The 19,294-nt window shown below is 21.6% G+C and overlaps 2 protein-coding genes and 1 long non-coding RNA gene across 3 annotated transcripts; 1 reads left to right on the top strand and 2 right to left on the bottom strand.

Moving 5' to 3' along the window:
* Window positions 1–1,407: 1,407 nt before the first annotated feature.
* On the bottom strand, window positions 1,408–18,514 carry LOC122504542 (cilia- and flagella-associated protein 70). Its single transcript, XM_043615699.1, has 17 exons — window positions 18,508–18,514; window positions 18,058–18,299; window positions 17,812–17,982; window positions 17,535–17,635; window positions 16,047–16,177; window positions 15,764–15,930; window positions 15,053–15,195; window positions 14,846–14,969; window positions 12,771–12,914; window positions 8,505–8,638; window positions 7,089–7,237; window positions 6,545–6,717; window positions 6,309–6,455; window positions 5,937–6,067; window positions 5,733–5,853; window positions 3,153–3,302; window positions 1,408–2,923 (listed from the first exon to the last, which is right to left on the bottom strand). Exons 1-17 carry the CDS (start codon window positions 18,512–18,514, stop codon window positions 2,846–2,848), a joined length of 2,313 nt encoding a protein of 770 aa, XP_043471634.1. The 3' UTR covers window positions 1,408–2,845.
* LOC122504530 lies at window positions 8,505–9,545 on the bottom strand. The gene is made up of 3 exons (XR_006301841.1): window positions 9,470–9,545; window positions 8,877–9,059; window positions 8,505–8,638 (listed from the first exon to the last, which is right to left on the bottom strand). It is a non-coding gene; the product is annotated as an uncharacterized LOC122504530 (long non-coding RNA).
* Window positions 9,492–12,382, top strand: LOC122504528. The gene is made up of 5 exons (XM_043615680.1): window positions 9,492–9,816; window positions 9,951–10,583; window positions 10,958–11,178; window positions 11,264–11,432; window positions 12,105–12,382. The coding sequence occupies exons 1-5, from the start codon at window positions 9,645–9,647 to the stop codon at window positions 12,251–12,253; spliced, it is 1,344 nt and encodes a 447-aa protein (XP_043471615.1). The 5' UTR covers window positions 9,492–9,644; the 3' UTR covers window positions 12,254–12,382.
* Window positions 18,515–19,294: the final 780 nt, after the last annotated feature.

The raw sequence follows: 19,294 nt of genomic DNA, 5'->3' as shown, positions 1-19,294 counted from the left end.
ATTATCAATTATTAATTATTAATTATTAATTATCAATTATTAATAATTAATTAATTATTAATTAATTACTACTTAATTATTAATTAATTATTGATTAATTACTACTTAATTATTAATTAATTATTGATTAATTACTAATTAATTACTGATTAATCATTAATTAATTACTGATTAATTACTAATTAATTACTGATTAATTACTAATTAATTACCGATTAATTACTAATTAATTATTGATTGATTACTGATTAATTACTGATCAATTACTAATTAATTACTGATTAATTATTGATTGATTACCGATTAATTACTGATTAATTACTAATTAATTACTGATTAATTACTAATTAATTACTGAATAATTACTAATTAAGTACTGATTAATTACTAATTAATTACTGATTGATTACTGATTAATAACTGATTAATAACTAATTAATTAATGATTAATTAATTTCCAAAAGTTCCAAAGATAAATTACATAAAACTACATTTTTTCTAAAGACTGAAATTTAGAATTTAATGAAACATTGAAATATTATTAAATATTGTTTAATTTTTGCTCAGTGAGAATGAAAAAAAAAAGTATTGAATCCCAGTTAATAATTTTTTATTATTAATGAAATTAATTATAATAAATTATTAATTAGGTTAATTATTCTAAATTATTAGTTAAATTACTTATTCTAAAGTATAACTAAGTAGATTTCATATCTTCATTATTTTTTTTTTAAATTTATCTACGTCAATGAAACATTTCAATATATTGAAAATTTTGTTTTTTGTTTTTCATTTTTGATGAAAATTTTTTTAATTAATTTTGTAATAAAATAAAATTTTCCATTGTCTTTGCACATGTCGATAGTTAATAAATTATTAAAAATTTAATAATAATTAACGGCTTTTAACTCATTGACAAAGTCAGAAATTGAAGGAAAAAAAATATTTTTATTGAAAATTTATTTCTAAACAACTAGAAAATATATTATTTTTGTTTGAATAAATGTATTCAAATATTTTGTTAGGTTTTTTACGTTATTAATTTATTATTATTTTTATTATTATTAATATTATTATTATTATTATTATTATTATTATTATTATTATTTTCAATATATTTATTTTATTATTATGTTAATAGAATAAATATTTCATTTATTACTCAAGTTTAAAATTGTTTAACTTTATTCTAATTTGTTTTATTTCTTTTGACATTATTTTATTATTTTAAAGTAAATTAATTGTGAAATAAAATTTATTAACTTATTTAATAAGTAATTGTTTTTATTTATCAATTAAAAAATTATTATTTTTTAAAATTATTTTTAATCACTTGTTTCGTTAGGAAAAAGTTTAATACTTTATTTAGAAGATATACTTATTTCTTTCCACGTTCAGTTTATTTTTTAAATAATTGAGACTATTGTTACGTTTTTTTTATTATTATTATTATTATTTAAGAATTTGTCAATGGGTTCAACACCCTTAAAGTTAATAATAATTATTGCTAATCTAGTTATAATTGTAGAATATAAAAGAAAAAAAATATATTATCGATAGGTATATCTCTTTCAAGTTATAAAATAAATTGAAAAGAAAAATCTTTTACTGAAATTTTATGTTTTCATGTAATATTCGATAGTCATCGAAGCCATATTATTAAAAGAGATAGAAAAAGTTTGTAATTGCGAAATAAAAAAAATATATTTACAGATGATAAAAAATTGAAGAAAAAAAAATTATTCCGGTAATCGGATGCAATAACAGTATTTATTCGGCCTATTGGAACAAAATTAGATTTGTTTAAGTTCATGCATTAATAAACTGCATCAGAACATTATAATATTATTAAATTATTATAATTATTATAACATCAGTAATTAATAAATTATTTTTTAATTATTTAATTATTTTTAATAAAAAAATTATTAATTTATTAATCAACTTCTTTTTATCGTCTGTAAAGAAAACAATTTTTTCAATAAATTATAAAATGCATTGATAAACTGTCTTTAATGCATCGTGATATATATTAATATGGAAATGAGTAATATCCATTTCAATTTAATAATAGAATAATATTCTTATAACTAACATTTGGCTCATTAATATATAACACAAAAGAGAACTTTCTATAGTTAAAAATAAGTATTTAGAAAAAAAGCGAATTATTTTTTGACAGGAAATTAGAAGAAAAAAGTACGTTGTATTTGTACAGTTCCCTTTCTTTTCAATTTCAACGTCTACGAAAAAAAATGTTTTTTTTATATACATATTATTTATATTGCAAAAAGATAATATCCGAAAAATTAAATTATTTGTATATCGTGAACAAACATATGATTTTAAATTAACAACAGAAATTTTTGTCATAAAAAAAATAGATTTTTCCTAATACCAAACCCAAATGCCAAATGTATAACTAATATTATTTTTCCTTTGTTTAGAATTGATTTTTCATATTTTCTATTCACATTGAAAAATTTCTTGAAAGCTTTTTGAATAACTTTTTACAAAGTTAAAGAGTTAACATATTTATTGTTATATGATATTGTAGTTGTGATAAAATATTTTTAGAATAATTTTTTCTCGTTCGATATTAATATTGAAATTATTGGCAAAATGACAATTTAAAAAAAAAATTGATAATATACTCAAAATTTTCATGATTTTTCGTGAATTAAAATTATTAAAAAAAAAAATAAATTTAACTTCTGTCAATTTAATACTTATATTTATAAGATGAAAATATAAAATTTGAAACATTCAGAAGGAATAGAATTTTTTTGTTAAAGAATAAAAATTTCTTATTATGTGCTATTTTTGTTTTCTGCGATTTTAGTGATTATATTGGTGACAAATAACCTACTTTTTCCATAGCGTTTTCTATAGTCTGCCATAATTTACTATTTTTAAGATTATTCTGTAATAAAATGGAAAAGAAAATTGTTAATAAAACTGTAGTGCTTTTTTTAATAAAAATGGGTTCTTATTTTTATTCTAATTTTCAATCTTTTTATTTTATATCCGCCATTCTTTGAGTATTATTTTCTTTTATTATTATTATTTATTATATTAGTATAATTTGTAATTATAATAAGTGATTAGTAAACTAATTAGTAAGTATATAATAATATAATAATTCAACTCACCTTAGAAGCTTGTGTGTAACATTGAGAGAATTCGTCATAACGATGAAGAGAAATATTTAAAAGGCACAAATAACCCCAAACGACTGCATGACGTGAATTTATTTGATTCGCCTCGTTAAAAGCCATCTCGGCCTCCTTTAATTGATTTTTCTGAAAGAAATTTAGTTATTAATTTTCTAATACCTAGTTTTTCTATTTTTATAATAAAATAAAAGAAATTAATTAAAATTAAGAGAAATTGGTACAGAACAGTTTTAGCATCAGACGCGCATATAAAAGTAGGAAACCGAAAGGTAAGTGCAGACTTCGCTACTATTTGGGTACTTTATTTAGATTTCAGCCACTAGAAGCTACTATTTCTGTTTTTTTTTTAGAATTTCCACTACTTTAAATTCGCTAATTACTAGAAATCAAAAAATTATTCTCAAATATTATTATCAAATTCTTTAAAAAGATTCAATTATTTTCAATATATCTAGTATTTTCAATAAAATTTCTCAAAAGAATTTAATTATTATTTTTAAAAAGAAATTGATAAAATTTATCTAAAATTCAATTATTTTCATAAATACAAAAATTTCCACAGGAATTCAATTATTTTCACTAATAATAACATTTTTCATGAAAATTCAATTATTTAACATAATTTTAAATAAAATTCTAAGCAAGATTCGATTATTTTCATAAATAATAAAACTCATCGTAGGATTTAAATTATTTCTTATTATAATTTTAATTGAATTCCTAGAAAACTGCAATTATTTTTACAAATACATTTTTTTACAAGAATTCAATTATTTAAAATAAAATTTTCATAATATTTATTATATTAGAAAAAAATTAATTATTTAATACAATGTTTATAAAATTCTTATGAAAACAAAATTTTTCACAGAAATTCAATTCTTTTTAATCATTTTAATAAAATTTTTCACAATAATTCAATTATTTTCATAAATAATAAAATTCTTCTCAAGAAATTAATTATTTTTGAAAATTTTAATAAAATTCTTAGCAACTATTCAATTATTTTCAATATTAGAATTTTTCACAGGAATTAAATTATTTTCAAGTATTTTAATAAAATTGTCCGAAAGAAATCAATTATTTTAAACACAATTTGAATTATTTTTTTTTTTAAATAATATTCAATTATTCTTTTAAATTTTAATGAAATTCAACCTAAAAATTCAATTATTTCCATAAATAATAAAATTTCCACACAAATTCAATTAATTTAAAATAGCATTTTCAAAAAAATTTAGAAAAAATCAATTATTTAACAAAATTTTTATACAATTTCTCACAATAATTCAATTACTTTCAATTCCTTTCAATTTCAATAATTTTAATTACTTTCAACATTTTTCATAAAAATTCGATTTTTTAAAAAAATGTTTGATAAAATTCTAAGCAAGAATTCAATTATTTTTATAAATAATAATACTCATCGAAAAATTTCAATTATTTTTAACACTATCTTTAAATCAATTACCTAATCGAAAAATTAAATAATTTTCACAAATGAAGTTTCCACCAGAATTCAATTATTTAAAATAAAATTTTCATAATATTTATTATATTTCAAAAAAATTAATTATTTAAAACAATGTTTATAAAATTCTTATGAAGAATTCAATTATTTTCAAAAATATGTAAGAAAATTTATCACAGAAATTCAATTCTTTTTAAACATTTTAATAAAATTTTTCACAATAAGTAATTCAACTATTTTCATAAATAATAAAATTCTTCTCAGGAATTCAATTATTTTTGAAGATTTTAATAAAATTCATCGCAGGACTAGAATTATTTTCAATACAATTTTACAGGAATTGCTCGAAAAATGTAATTATTTTTAAAAATTTAATTTCGATTCCTCGAAAAAATCAATTATTTAAAATATCTTTTTTTTTAATTCTTTGGAAGAATTCAATTATTTACAAAAATATTGAAATTTTTCACAGGAATTCAATTATTTTCAAATATTTTAAGAAAATTGTTCGAAAGAAATAAATTATTTTAAATAAAATTTGAATTAAATTTTTTTGAAATAATTCAATTATTCCTTTAGATTTTAATAAAATTCTTCACAAGAATTTAATTATTTTTAAAAATAATAAATTTTGTCTTGGAAATTCACTTATTTTGAAAAACTCTAATAAAATCGTTCGCAAGAATTCAATTATTCGTAAATAATAAAATGCTTTTTAGGAATTCAATTATTTTCAAAAAAATGTATTAAAATGCCACACAGACATTCAATTATTTTCAACAATTTAAATAGAATTCTTTGTAAAATTTAATTATTTTTAAAAACTTTTCGCAATTCAATTATTTTCAATATCTACTATTTTCAGAAAATTTCCAAACAGAATTCAATTATTTAAAAAATTTTTTATAAAAATCTTCGTAAGAATTCAATTAATATTTTTTTTATTTTTAATATTTTAGTATTTATTATTTATTAATTTAGTAGAATTAATAAATAATAGGTAAATACTATAATAAATAATTAATAAATTCTTTAATTAATTAAATGTAATTCTTTAATTATATAAATAAATAATTAACTCATACGTGATATAATGCAATTCCCAAGCCGAGCCATGTTTCACAAGTGGGAGAAATTTTACACAATTGTAAAAAAATTTTTCTCGCCAAATCGTAATTTTCCTTTTTTACATAACAAGATCCCATTCTGAAATATTTAAAATTTTCCTTAAATTCTCTTTGAATTACAATTGTACGAAATTTTAAAGAAATTGTAAATTTTCGGTTTACAGTAAATGAACAAAGTGTATATTATTTGGTCGATTAAATGTAACATTAGCGTATTCGTAATTGTTTAGAGCGTCTTCAATTTTGCCTGATTTGTAGAGACAGTGACCGGTCAACGAGCTTGTTGAAAAATCCTAAAGGGATATAGATATTTAATTTAATTTTTAATGTTTCTTTTAATAGTTACAAGATAATTTTTAATTTCTTTCACTAGTGACAAATATATTTTTAATTTATTTCAATAGTTTCAATTTTTACTTTTTTAAATTTAATTACTATAAATTAAAATAAATTAAAAATGAAGAATTTCATTTTTAATTTATTTTTATTTATTTTTTTTTTAATTTCCTCAAAAATATAATAATGCTGTTATACCGAACCATAACTGCTTTCAATTTCTTTTAAATGTGAAATCGCGCTTTCGTGTTGATTTTGTAAAAAGTAATTGACACTTAAATAATATAAAAAGGGAATTGATCTTCCGTTTAATGATAATTCTTGAGATAAAGCCAAACCTGCGAACTTTGAATTTTTTTTTTATTAATAAACAATAAATTCTCACGTATTTTTTTTTTACTTTCAAAATTGTAATATTTTTAAAATTATTTTACTTCATAGAGATTCAATTTCAAGAGCATTGTTGCGGTAACAATGTAAGGATCATTTTCTTTACAAAAACTCATTGACCAAGTTAAGGGTTGATTAAAAAATGGCAATGAAATTTCATTGTCTCGTTTCTTGTCTTTAAAACATTTTTCTGCAGTTTTGAGAGTTACATCCAAACCTACAGAAAAGGATAAATGTATATTGGAAAAAAATTAATTATTTTTTAGTTTTTACTTCCTAAATTTTAACTAGTAAAAATGTTTACTAATTTGAATTACAGACTGATTTTTTGCTTTTGAATTTGACTAATAAATTAATAAATTTTACTAATAAATTATTAGAAATTACTAATTATTATATTAAAATCGACTAATTCAAATTATTAAGCATTTTTACTAATTCAAATTTAGAGAGTAATTTTTTACTTCTTAAAAAAATTTATATTATTTTAACGTACCTGGATTTGGATTTTTTATACTTTTTTTTTCATGTTCTATAGTAAATAAATATAAAAAATAAATTATAATAGATATAAATAATTGTAGTTACCAGGATGATATTCAATTTGTTGATAAAATAAATGTAAAATAATCCAACCCTCGGCAAATAGGGGATGAAATGCAGTAAGTGATTCTAAAAATACTTTTGCCTCTCGATATTTTTGTAGTGATACGAGAATCAAACCGCACATTAATAGTCTGTTTTAGTTAATTAACATTTAAATCATTTTTCTTGAGAAATGAATATAGTTTTTGAAAATTAAAAATTTCTAAAAAAAATATTTTATAAAAAAAAATTAAATGTTCCGCGCTCCGAAGAAAATTAAAATTTCTCGAAAGAATTCAATTATTTTTAATAAATTTTAATAAAATTCTATATATAAATTGAATTATAATTAATACAATTTTAATTAAATTCGTCAAAAAAATTGCTAGAATTCAATTATTTTCATACAGATAATAAAATTCTTCGTAGAAATTCTAATTATTTATAACTTTAATAAAATTTCTCGAAAGAATTCAATTATTTAAAAATTTTTTTTTGTAAAATAAGAATTCAATATTATTCTCAATACAATTTCAATTCAATTTCTCGAAAAAATTTAATTATTTTCACAAAATTTTTTTATAAATGTCATTAAAACTATTAAATTTTTTTTCAAAAATTTTAATAAAATTTTGTGTAAATAGTAAATTATTTCAGATTAAAAATTATGAAAAATTACCAAAAATAATATAAAATAAGTTTTCTTTTAAAATAGAAAAAATTTCGCATATTAACATACAAAATTATCATAACGAGACATTAAAATAAATAAAATTCTTTTTTTCTTACAAAATAAATTTTAAAAAAACATATTTCGCATTAATGTTAATTAGTTTTCCTACAATAATTTATAAATAATTCTTTTTTTTATAGGAGAATGTTAAATTAATATTATTACTAATATTATTAATTATAGATTGAATTTCAAAAATTTTTTAATTGAAGTTTCAGAAAAGATGAATTTTAATTGAAAATTCTGAAGAAGTTAGTTTTTTAAAACATTTTTATTTAAATTTTTCCTAATAAATTAGTTGTATTTTTGAATATTCTATTTAATTGAAAAATATTCAAAATTATTCAAATTTCATGAAATTGAATATTGTAAATACAAGTGCGGATTTCAGAAATATTTTAGATGAAGTTTTCTTTTTTTTTTAATAAATAATTGATTTCTCAAGGAACTTTCTCAAAAATTATAAAAAATAATTGAATTATGAGAAGAATTTTAGTTAAAAATTGAGAATTCTATAAAATAAAAAGTAATGGAATTTGCAAAAAGCAAATTCTACAAAAAAGAAAAATTGCCAAATGGAAATTCTACAAAAATTAAAATTTACAAAAAGGAAAATCTACAAAAAAAATAAATTTACAGAAAGGAAATTCTACATTTTAAAGAAATTTAACAAAAATTAATTTTACCCTATTTTGTGTTGATTATTCAAAGCGATTGCTTCCTTCGAACATTCAAGTGCTCTCTCGGTTTCCGAATTTTTTTTCAAAAAAATAGCATAATTAATCCAAGCATTTGGATCTTTTGTGTTATTTGCCAATATCTACATATAAATAATAAGAGTCTATAAAATCAAGCTAAAAAAAAAAATTCGCAAATAGTATTTAAATATTTAAACTTGTTTTAATTTTATTTTTTTAATTATTTCTCAAATAATATTTAAAAATTTTTTTTTCTTTACTTAGATTTGTTAGGCTAGATTTTTTAATTAATACTGAAATATTATTATTAAATATTATAACTAAATATTATTATTAAATGCAAAAAAGAAATAAACCTACTGTAGAATAATAATTTTTCGCTTCATCAACATTTTCCAAAAAATAAGCTTCTTCTGCGTACAAATAGAAATTTTCCATTTCCCTCATTTCGGACGTTTTCATTAAGGATTGATTTTCAACTATACTATTTAGAACCAAGTTTAGACGTTCTACTAAATACACATATGATTCTGCTATGTGGTTCTAAATAAAAAAAAATTATTATCAATTTATTATTATTTATTATTATATTATATTACATTATATTATATTTATATTATTTGCTGTTATTTGTTATTTCTATTAATTATTATTTTTATTGTTATATTTATATAATTTTATTATTCACGAAATATCTAATTTCAATTAATTATTATTTTGATTTTTTATATAATTTTTGAATTTTCCCGGAATTATTCACGAAATACCTATATAAATTTAATTTATTATTTTTCAAGTTTATATTAATTTATTAATTTATTAATATTATTATTATTATTTATTATTATTCTTATTGTTATTTATTATTAATAATTCATTATTAATAACTAATTGATAATAAAAATCTTATCATTGACAATCTAAACATTTTTTGAATTTATAATTCCTCTTACTTCCTTTTTTGATGAGTAGCAGACGAAAAAAACAAATGGCTATCTCCGCAAGTTCCAGCGAGTTCCGCGACGCGTAAAATTTCGCACAAAATATTCTAATCGAATTTTGGTTATAGATTCAAAGTCGACTGAAGTGAATAAAAGATTTTTGTGAATTTGTGATAAATTTACGAAAATGAATAACAACGAGGAAGGACAAGGACGAGGGTTAACAATTAGAGAGCAAATTAGTAATGAGCAAAGAAAAAGTGACACAATAGAGAAATGTCAACAAGAAGAACTTAAGACGGTAGAGAAAATTGAACCGATATCGCCGATACCTTCGCCTTCACGTTCCGTAGAAAGAGGTTAACTTTTTTTTTCTTTCTCTATGTTGCGTTTGCGAAATTTGTTTCATTTTTTTTATTGAGTAAATTTAGAAAAAAAAGAAATAAATTTATATACATTAATTTTTACATACATTCTTTTAATACCATTTCAGATGTACAAGCAATTCTGGGACCAAATGTCAAATTGGTGTTTGTACCTCCGGTAGTAGTAACTCCTAAGAAACCGGAAGATAACAAACCAATTGCTGAAATAACAATAATAAGCTCATCGGATCATTCATCGGACGATGAACCAAAACCAATGAAAGAATCGAGTGATTCTAGTAGTTCATCGTCATCAGAATCTGAAACAACATTGATAAATGGGAAACGAAAACGTGAGAGTAAGAAGCACAGAAAAAATAAGCGAATTGTTGTTGACAAACAGAAGAAAACAAATTCTAATCAAGTTCTTAAGAATAAGCGAAATTCTCGAGTAGTATCGAGTAGTGATGATTCATCGTCATCATCATCATCGGATGATGATGATAATGTGAATTTATCAAAAAATGAAAAATCAAAAACTACGACAAATACTACGATTACTAATGAGAATACGAATCATGTTAAACGTGTAAAATTAAATTTAACACAAAATGATCCAGTTCAGCTAATTTCGAGACATTCCTCGACAATATCGTTGGATTCATTGTTAAGTGAATCAAGTTCGTCTTCAAATTTAGAAAATGGAAAGGTCCATGCTTCAACACAGACAAATAATTCAGAAACGGAAATTCAGGACGAAGGTATATTAAAATTTTTTATAATTATTGATCATTTTTTCCAAATAACGAACTGTAATAATAATTAATAATTTATATATTATATTATTTATTTATATAATTTATATTAAATTACATTCATGTAATTAATAATTAATAATTAAGACAAAGGGTATTTTTAATTATATCAAGAAAATAATTTCAATATTCCATAGAATTGATTTTATATAACAATATTTTTTTTCTAGAGGAATTCAAAGGTTATAAAATAAAATCAGTCATAGAAAATAAATTTTTCTTCTTTTCGAATTTTTCTATTTTTCTTAAAAATTGGTAGATTTTGAAATACATGCGTAATTATTATTAATAATGAATAATATTAATAATTTATTTTTCAGACACGGAACTAATGAAATTACGAAAAATCCATGCTTCATTAAAAGCAATCGAAAATGACTACAAACAGGTAATTTCGATGATAAAAAAAGTGGCAGCTTTCCGGTTAACGGAAAAAGATTTCATCAAAAAGTACAACCTCAAAATTCCATTCAGAAAAAGATCGAAATTTGAAACTTTCAATAACAATTTAAAATTGAACGAAGAATATCGAACTGATTTTGTAAGTAGAAATTTTATGTGAAATTTGAAATTTATCCATTTATCAAAAATGTTTGTATATTTTATGGTTTTTATTTATTTTTCAGATTGCATCTATGTATCCATTAATAGATCATCAATTGCCATTGAATAGAAGTTTAACTGATATTATAAAAAAATATTTGTCTAAGGAAATTTGTAAAAGATTTACAGCTCTTAGAAAAGTCCCCAATAAATTAGTTATCAAAGAGACAGAATTTTGTAAATGCATTCAAGGTATTTATATTAATTTACAGTATTAATATTATTCTATTATAATAAAAATATTATAAAAAAATTATTATAATAAATAAATAACAAAAATATTACAATAAAAATATTATTAGGTACAATAAAAGCATTTTTAAACTGAAAAAAATTTATTTGAATCAAATAATTTTTATCGAAGTTGAATAAATTGTATTTGAATCAATAATTTCAGTATTTGAAGCAAATACCATTTAATTGGGTTAAATCAAAAAAATAAATATTTATTTGATAGACATTATTTTATTGACAAATAATCGTTAATTTAAATCAAATAAATTTTTTTTTCAGTGTATAATAAAAATATATTCAATTATAATAATTAAAATAACTAAAATATTCAAAATAATAACTAAAAATACATTGAAAAATAATTTATTTGATTCGGTAAACCGATTATTTGCTCATTATCAAATAAACATTCGTTTGAATCAAATAAATTTTATTTAAATCAATTTTAGTATTTGAAGCAAATACTATTTAATTGCCCTGAAAAAATTATTTGATTGAAGTAAAGATTCATTTAATAATAATTAATAATTAATTATTTGAATCAAATACATTTTTTTCAGTGTAATTTAGAATTTAAAAATTTAACAACTAAAATTTATTAGAATAAATCAAACAATTTTTTTTTTGCAGGTATTGCGTGTAAAACTTTTATGGATCGCTCAACAATGAAACTGATAAGTGAGAGAAAATTCGTCCAAGAATTTGGAAGAGCTTTTAATCAAGCAAAAGAGTGGGACGCTCAACGAAGTTGTAAAATGTATAGAAATTTAAACGCTTAGAAACTGCTTTCACAAAAAAAAAAGTTATTTCAAAATAACTTCATTTCAATGAATTTAAAAAATTCATTTCCTCAAATTTTTTTTATTTTCCGACTTTGAAAATTTTACCCTCTTTATTATTACTTATTAAAAATTTTATATTTTTTTAGAGAAAAAATAATTTGGATATTATTAATATTAATGGTAAATAATAATGAATTATAAATTGGAAACAAAAATAATGTCAATTCGCAGTTGCGTTAATATATTTTTTTTCGAATAACGGTTCATTTGAAAATTTATGTTTCTTTAATTGCAAATATTATAATTCAAAAGATTACATTATCATAATATTATAATTAATATTATTAGTACCTATTATATTAAATATTATAAAAATATTATAATTCAAAAGTTGAAAACTTTTTTATTTTATGAACAAAAAATTATAATTCAAAGAAATGTTAAAAAATTTTTATATTTTGTAAACAAAAAAAAATAAATATTTTAATCGAAATTTTTTTTACATTGTACTTACTTGACTTTCCTTTGTGTCCCAACTGTACATATCACTGGGGAATTTTTGATCCAGTAGAGTAACAATTTTATTCTTTAATGTATTCCGAATGTCAGTGTATTCTCCAGCATTGTGTAGATGTTGTACAAAACATTGAAGATCGTCCTAAAAAATAATATTTCAAAATACTGTAAAATATTTTTAGTTATTTTTAAAAATTGGTCTTTTGACGTTATACAAAGTCTCTGAATTGAAATTCACTCTAATTTATTTTATTAACTAGCAAAATTATTTATGCAAATTAAAAAACTTTTTATTTTCAAATTTAAATTTTTGAATAATTTGAAATTTCATAATCAAAATTTAAAAAATTCACTTATTAGGTAGGTACATAATTATTTATGATTGTTTATATTTTAAAAATTTTAAAATAATTCAAAGAATTCAATTATTTTCATAAATAATAACATTCTTCGGAAGAATTAAATATTATTTTTATAAATAGTAAAATTCTTCGTAGGAGTAGAATTATTTTCAATACAATTTTATTAAAATTTCACAAAAGAATTCAATTATTTTTTTAAATAGTAATGTCTTTGCCAACATTCAATTATTTTAATTGATTCCCTCTCGTTTCCTTTTGGTTATTTAAAATCTTTTTTTCTGTAAAATTCATTAAAAAATTCCTTAATTTTTTAAAAATCTTTTTTTCTGTAAAATTCCTTAAAAAATTAATTAATTTTCAAAACGTTTAATAAATTTCTTGAAAAACATTCAAATATCTTCTTTATAACTTAAGAAATTTCAATTTTAATTACAAAATTCAATTATTTAGAAAATAATTAAAAAATAATTCTGAAATTGATTTAATCTCAAAAATTCAATTATTTTCCAAATTTTTAAGAAATTTCTTGTAAAATATTACTTTATATTCTATAAAAACTAGAAAATTATACAATTTGTTAAAAAAAATTAATTATGACTATTTTTTAATAAAATTCTTGAAAAATAAAATTTCTTTTTATAGAATATTTAGGTAAAAACTAATTTTCCACAATTTTAAATAAAATTTCATTAAAGAATTTAACTATCCTATTATATACACAAATTTTGATTAAATTCTTCGAAAAATTTAAATTATTTTCATAAATAATAACAATCCTTCGGAAGAATTTAATTATTTAATTATTTCAATTATTTCAATTATTTTCAATACAATTTTAATAAAATTTCATGAAAGGATTCAATTAAATTTTTTTCTAAATTTTAATAAAATTCTTCTTAAGAATTCAATTATTTTCATCATAAATAATAAAATTCCTTGAAGGAATTAAATTGTTTTCATAAATATAATAAAATTCTTCAAAGGAATTCAATTATTTTCATTAATAATAAAATTCTTCGGAGGAATTCAATTATTTTTAATTCAATTTTAGTATAAAATTTCTCGAAAGAATACAATTATTTTTAAAAATATTAAATAAGATTTAATTATTTTCACCAGTTTTTATAATTTTTAAGAAAAATTAATTATTTTAAACGTTTTAATAAAAGTTTTCGATTAAATACAATTATTTTCAAAATTTTTAACAAAATTCTTTCAAAACATTCAATTATATTAAAAAATTATGATAAAATTCTTCAAAACAATTATCAATTATTTTTGTAAATTGTAAAATTCTTTGCAAGAATTCAATGATTTTCATGACATTAATTTAAAAATTTTAAATATTTAAAAAAAGAAAAATTATTAAAAAATTTACAAAACAAAAAAGCAAACAACAACTAACTTCAAACTGCGAACTGATTTCCGGAATACAAAGATTATTAATATAGATTTATTCAAGTAATTAAATTTATAAATAATTAATAATTAATTTCGAGAACTTACAGATATATAATGGTAACAACAATCAAAATTAGAATTTTTATATTTTCCCTCATTATCACGAGAATATCCGGCTCTTTCGGTAGCAATTTTTCTCTGCTCCCTTATTTCTTTTCTCTTATTTTTATCAACGTAATTCTATAAGAAGAAAATGATTATTATAATGATCTTCTAATGACAACCTAATATACTTTTTACAGTTTTTTACCTGATATCTTTCCGTTATTATTTCAACGAGTTGTTTAATACAATCCGAAAATTGATCCTCCGCTAAATGACTCGTTAAAATATGAGGACGAAGAGGTCTTTTGTTTTGAATTAATTCCAATATTCTGCATTTTTTCAAAGACAAAATATGAGCTTGTTATTTTTAAATAAAAGTTCAATTTATCATAATTTTCAATAAAGATCTTACTCTTTTGAATAATCTTCAATGGAACATGATTTTTTAAAGGGTTCATGTAATTCAAATTCGATCACAATGAACGTCGATTCACCATTTTCGTTTGTTAATGGGAAACTTGAGTTTTTGTCATTATTTGGTATTTCTAAATTTTGCTGAATAATTTAAAATTAATTTGAAATATGTAATTTAACATTAATTTGAAGTAACTTAATATTACGATTTAATATTATTTATCTTAGAACGGAAATATAATTTTTTGTCCCCTCTAAACCTCTAAAAATGTTTAACATTAATTTAAAATAATTTAATATTAATAATCCTACAACGGAATAATATAATTTTTTTCCCCTCTAACGAAAAACTGTCGGTTTAACAAATTTTAGAAACTGCATCCGCCATTTTGAATTTTGAAAATCTAACATCAGATTCTAACATTAGCGTTCCCGAAAATCCCTGGATACCAAGTTTTATAAGAATTTATCAAATTTAAAAATTTCGGTCCGCCGTATTGGATCTGCCATTTTTAATTTTGAAAATCTAACATCAGATTCGTAATCAGCGACCCCGAAAACCCCTGGGTACCAAGTTTCATAAAATTTGAATGAAAAAAAATTTGGACGTTAAATAAAGTAAAAAGACATGTAAAAAAAAGTTGTAAAAACGAAATGTAAACCTAAAATTTATATGCTACGTCTAAATTAATAACTTTAATAAATTTACAGTGCTACTGGTATTCGATTTCAAAATAAATTCCACATCCTCATTATATTCATCCATCACCATTTCTTGCGAATCCGTTGGAAAAATGTTTCGGTTAAAACCTGTTTTTCGCCGCATCTCAGAGACGTTATGCGTAAATAATTCAGCAATTGCTCGAACTCGTGTTTCTGTTAGTGATCATTACTTAAAATTATTGAAATAAGCATTAGTGGTATTTGAAAATTCTTTCCTAGATATTTGTAAGAATTAAAATTTTTTAGATACACTATATAGGAAAACATACTTTCAGGATAAAGAAGTTGGGTTAAGTCAACGTAACATTGATAAAGCTGTTCGTTTCTATTTTCTGATTTTTCTTTTCCGTCTTCAAAATTTTTATCACGGACCATTATTTCAAAGGGCCAGTATCTGTATCTTTGAAGAACAAAAAAATTGTTTACATGTTAAGAATATTTTTTGATTTCAGTAATGCTTCTAAAATTGACATAGTTGTAGCAAAGATTAGGGCAAATGCATAAAACTAGATGAACAATTTGGTAGCAGAAGATATAGCTTAGATTTTGAAAATGGGAGAAACTATCAGCAAGATGCTGGAGTTCTGTGATGCCCAGAAGAACATCACTATGATAATCAAGAATGACAATAAAATATAACTGGTTGCAATTCTGTTTTCAGTACAGCATCTGCAATTAACTTCTCTAGCTGTAACAAAGTTTGGAACAAATGTTAAAAAGTTAAAGGAAGAATTAGGTGGTATTCATTTTGAAGATCGAAGAAGAGGTCAGTGAAATGCTGAAATTCTGTGAGGTCCAAAAGAACATCAACATGACAAGGATGATAATCTATTCTTGCTGGTTGCAAGTCTGTTCTCAGTAATGCTTCTAAAATTGATATAACAAATGGTAACAAAGATTAGGACAAATGCTTATGCCTTTGTCCTAATCTTTGTTACTATTAACAATGAGGACTGTTTGATGCTGAAGTGCCTCCAGATCCAGAAGAACGTCCAACATAACAATTAAGAATGGGAATTATGTCTAGCTACTTGCAATTCTATTTTCAGTAATGCTTCTGTAATTATCACTGCTGATAGTAACAAACATTATATGACAAATGCATAAAGCAACTAAGTGCAGCTACTTGCAATTCTGTTTTCTTTTCAGTAATGCTTCTGTAATTTTCAGCAAAGATTATAGGACAAATGCATAAAGCTAGATAAACAATCAGGAATGCTGGATACTGAAGTCCTTCGAGGTCCAGAAGAATGTAAACATGATAATTAAAAATGACAGACTATTCTAGGTAGCAATTCTTGTTTTAGTAGTGCTTTTGAAGTTGACATCGCTAACAGTAACAAAAATCAAATGCATAAAGCTGTAGGTAGAAGAAGTAGCATCGATTTTGAAGATGGTACAAGAAATCAGCGAAATTCTAAAGTCCAGAAGAGGTCCAAAAGAACGTCAACATGACAATCAAGAATGGGAATCATATTTATAGATAGTTGCAATTATTTTCAGTAATGCTTCTAAAACTGATATCCCTAGCTGTGGCAAAGTTTGACCCAAATTCAAGAAGCTGGCAAAAAAATTAGCTGAATCATCATAGCACAGACCTAGATAAAAACCGTTTCAAGACAGTTGTACACAAACATGTTGTCTTCAAGTCACAGAAGAGGGTAAAATGTCAGAATGTAATCTACGAATTCTAAAGCTTTTTGTTACGGGTCCAAATAAATCTAGATTTAATTTTCCGAGTAAATATATAAAATTACTTTTCAATATGTTGTTGCATAGCATGAACGCCTGTTGTTCTTATTAAGTGACGGTCAACATAATTCCATTCCACTCTAGGAACATCTGCATTTACGATTTTCTAGATTTTCAAAGACAAATGCTAATATTAATCAATAATCATATTATTAAGTATATTAGTGTAAATCACATCAATTTTTGTGCGTCTCTAGAATAAATCAGACTTATAGTAATTAATCATAACTGACAGTTGTCAGTAAAATCAGACTGATATTAATCGAAGATTAGTCATAATACCTGTAAGTCTATTCCACTTTTATTTTGCACATCGTCATAATTGGGATTAATATCGTATTTTGTAAATTTCGCTCTACTTTCCAAGTTACTTAATGTTCTCCACTGTTTCTTTCCTTCAACGTCATGGAATTTCTTCCATTTTCCATTTTCAAATATCACATCTTTAGTTATCTGAATTTTAAATTTATTAATGGCTAATTTTTTGAATTTTTAGTTTTACTAAACCTAACAGTTTAGGATACATACTTCACCATCGACATAAATAATAGTGCCACACTTATACTCTAAGGAGTTGGTAAATGACGGGGGAAGATTGTAGATATTCTCTACGGTTATGTTCAAATAGTTAACATCTGTTGATAATAAATTAGGACCCAGTTGAGTTATCGTAGCTGATAGTATGGGAAGATTTCGCCAAGATACCGCAGCACTATTCCAAGAAATAACAGGAGCTTCAACAATTAACTTTTCAGAAATAGTTTTTTCTCCTAAAAATGAAAAATAATTTTTAACGAAGCAGGGCGGTGACGTGTAGGAAAATCCCACCGCTGCCACCATCAAACCAGAATTTATTTATTGTTAAAATTGAGCTTTTAAGATGGCTCTAAATTCTAATTAGGGGAGGCATCAAACTGCCAAGGTCTGTAGGATACTGTTTAATTTTGCGGGATCGTTATCCTATTTTTAAAAAAATACCTGACATGCTTCATTTAATTTAGTATTTTAATTTAATAATTATTTACATAGTATATAATATATTTATATAATTATATAATTATTTAGTATATAAGTTCAGTTCGAATACCTGAAACTAAGCTTTTGGTTAATTTAAGTTTACAGATTCAAACCGTATATTTACCTAAAAGAATAGGTTGTATATCAAGACAGCTCATTCCAATCAGGTTCTCAGACTTATTTCCAATTTTTAGATTTAGCAAATTTTTAACTTCTGCTGTCAATAAATTATTTTGATGCAAATTTACTTCCGGAGTTGAACTTTCGAATACTTTTACTAGAAATAAAATTACTTTTCCATTCCTTCTATTTTATTAAATTTCGTTTTCAAAAAAAAAAAAAAATAATTTTTTATGAAAATAAAATTTTTAGTAAAGCTCCTTATTAAGACAAATATTACATTATAATTTAGGATCATTTATTATTACCTAGAATCGGATTTGAAACAAGATTATAAATATTTTCCCAATCATCTAAAGATACTGTCAATTTAACACTGAAGTTAATTTCAGATTTATCATTTTGGTCAGTATTTAATAATATCGGAGAACTTATTCCCAGCGTAATGGAATTATGCTCGACTATTATTTTTATAAATGATGGTTTTTGTTCCTAGGTTAATTTCAAGTACACAGAATAAATAGAAAGTCAATTAAAGAATTAAAGTAATGAAATTAAAACAATCTTTTAATAATAGAAATTGATTTGAATTGTAATTATAAACTTACAAAATTTTCAATAGTATTAA

Source organism: Leptopilina heterotoma, unplaced genomic scaffold (genome assembly GCF_015476425.1).
Source record: "Leptopilina heterotoma isolate Lh14 unplaced genomic scaffold, ASM1547642v1 Lhet_303, whole genome shotgun sequence".
Taxonomy (NCBI): domain Eukaryota; kingdom Metazoa; phylum Arthropoda; class Insecta; order Hymenoptera; family Figitidae; genus Leptopilina; species Leptopilina heterotoma.
This window is presented reverse-complemented; position numbering and strand designations above follow the sequence as displayed.

Excerpts from the sequence above, each read along its gene's own strand:
- LOC122504528 (XM_043615680.1), top strand. The coding sequence starts at position 9,645 with ATGAATAACAACGAGGAAGGACAAGGACGAGGGTTAACAATTAGAGAG. Across the intron at positions 10,584-10,957 it reads AACGGAAATTCAGGACGAAG|ACACGGAACTAATGAAATTA; the intron begins GTATATTAAAAT and ends TTTATTTTTCAG. Across the intron at positions 11,433-12,104 it reads ATTTTGTAAATGCATTCAAG|GTATTGCGTGTAAAACTTTT; the intron begins GTATTTATATTA and ends TTTTTTTTGCAG.
- LOC122504542 (XM_043615699.1), bottom strand. Across the intron at positions 15,196-15,763 it reads AATCGAATACCAGTAGCACT|CAAAATTTAGAAATACCAAA; the intron begins GTAAATTTATTA and ends TAAATTATTCAG. Across the intron at positions 6,456-6,544 it reads TGAAATTGAATCTCTATGAA|TTCGCAGGTTTGGCTTTATC; the intron begins GTAAAATAATTT and ends AAAAATTCAAAG.